At 38.7% G+C, this 1,764-nt stretch overlaps 1 protein-coding gene across 1 annotated transcript; it reads left to right on the forward strand.

Moving 5' to 3' along the window:
- Nucleotides 1–215: 215 nt before the first annotated feature.
- insl3 (insulin-like 3 (Leydig cell)) lies at nucleotides 216–936 on the forward strand (the record flags this gene model as incomplete). Its single annotated transcript, XM_083929203.1, has 2 exons — nucleotides 216–405; nucleotides 734–936. The coding sequence occupies 2 exons, from the start codon at nucleotides 216–218 to the stop codon at nucleotides 934–936; spliced, it is 393 nt and encodes a 130-aa protein (XP_083785329.1).
- Nucleotides 937–1,764: the final 828 nt, after the last annotated feature.

Genomic DNA, 1,764 nt, shown 5'->3' on the forward strand with positions numbered 1-1,764 from the left:
GGAGACTTTGCATCACTCTAGAGCTCTAGATCAGGACATGCTTTTCCTTCACCAAGGCTGAGTGCATCTTTTCGAAGACTCTGTGGCCTCAGCATTTTTGAAACCACTGCTCCTGGTAACCCACATACTGACTATATAAACCCCTGCTCTCCACACGCCCATACTCACCACTCATCTACTCATCTGTTCTATTACAACCGAGGAGCAAACATACGATGTCTGCTAAGTGTTTGGTGTCTCTGATGGTGGTGCTGGTGGCTGCAGTGAGTGTGGTTCATGCACAGGAGAGGATTAAGATGTGTGGGAGAGAGCTGATACGTCTGGCCATGTCGTCCTGTGGCAACTCTCGGCTGAGGAGAAGCATCCCCGACATGGACCTGGAGCAGCATCAATATCCCTCTCACTGTGAGAACTTTTTGTTTCATTTCCAAAAATCAGGTGCATCGACAGAGAGCCATCAGTTACTTAAATGTTCTGATAGATATGACAGATGTTTTACATTTTAATCATTTAGGGATAGATTTGAGAGGTAAACATCTCTCCTGCTGTAGGAGCATGACCTTTCTTGTTGATTTAAAAAACAAAAAAACAACTATCATGTCTTGTTTGAGTTTACTCCAATTAATCAATGTATTTCTTCCCTTTGGAGTTTCACAAAAAGTTTGAAGCACACAACTACAAATTTCCAGGACTCTCTCTAAATCCCAGATGTCTTTCCAATTCCTCTGCACAGGGAACCAGGACGCCTCCGCAGAGGAGCTCCAGGCTACAGAGACGGTCAACATCCATTCAGAGTCTGACGGAGAGAAGGATGTCTTCTTCTTGGCTCCTCACTGGTACCCTGTGTCGTCTCGGGTTAGACGAGCTGCTGGGAAACTATCTGATATTTGCTGTGAGAAAGGATGCAGCATGAAAGAGTTGATACAGTTTTGCTAGATGTAGCTTCCTAAAACATCGTCTTACAGTTAAATGTTCTGATATGTGCTGCAAAGTTATTTAAAGGAACTGTACCACCGAGTTGCCTTATTCTTTAGGAGAATGATCTTTACAATGATGTAGCATTCTGGCTAACAACTTGATAAATTATTTACCATGTCATACTGCAGGGCGAAATCAGATGGTGTTCATACATTCAAATTAAATTAAATTGTTGTTTATTTTGTGTTAATATCATTTATTTTCTCTGTTATGGAATAAAAGTTTATTTGCAATGCTAAAACTACGCTGTAGCTTCTGAATATCATTTATGAGGGTTTATTTGTTATCTGTTTCCTCCTTAGGCTAGAAAAATGCAAAGCAAAAATATCAATGCAAGGTCATAATATTGCAACATTATTTCTTGCAAGAGATATGAAACAAAAACGGTCAGATAGATATCCTGACTTTTTAGCCTATGGGTAAGGCTAAAACACTATACTTCCTATAATGCAACTCAGTATTATCTTTTAAAATGTGTAAAATGTGACATTCAATAACTGTACAAGGCTGAAACCCCCTATTGAATAAGTTAGGTGTTGGGAAATTGATGCAAGATAATGATCACTATCTATTTCCCATACTTAAAACCAAATCAGGAATATTAATGATATATATTCAATATATATTAAGGTTTTCCACATGCTTATTGTAGCCTGATTCATCTGTCATCAGTTAATTTGGTAGATTACATGCGTCAACACTGGTACATGTGATTGAATAGTAACACACCAATCAACATTAAGTAACACGGTTTTCTCATCGCTAATTTGAATAATTAAACATGCA

Source organism: Echiichthys vipera (genome assembly GCF_963691815.1).
Source record: "Echiichthys vipera genome assembly, chromosome: 15".
In the NCBI taxonomy this organism is placed as follows: Eukaryota; Metazoa; Chordata; class Actinopteri; order Perciformes; family Trachinidae; genus Echiichthys; species Echiichthys vipera.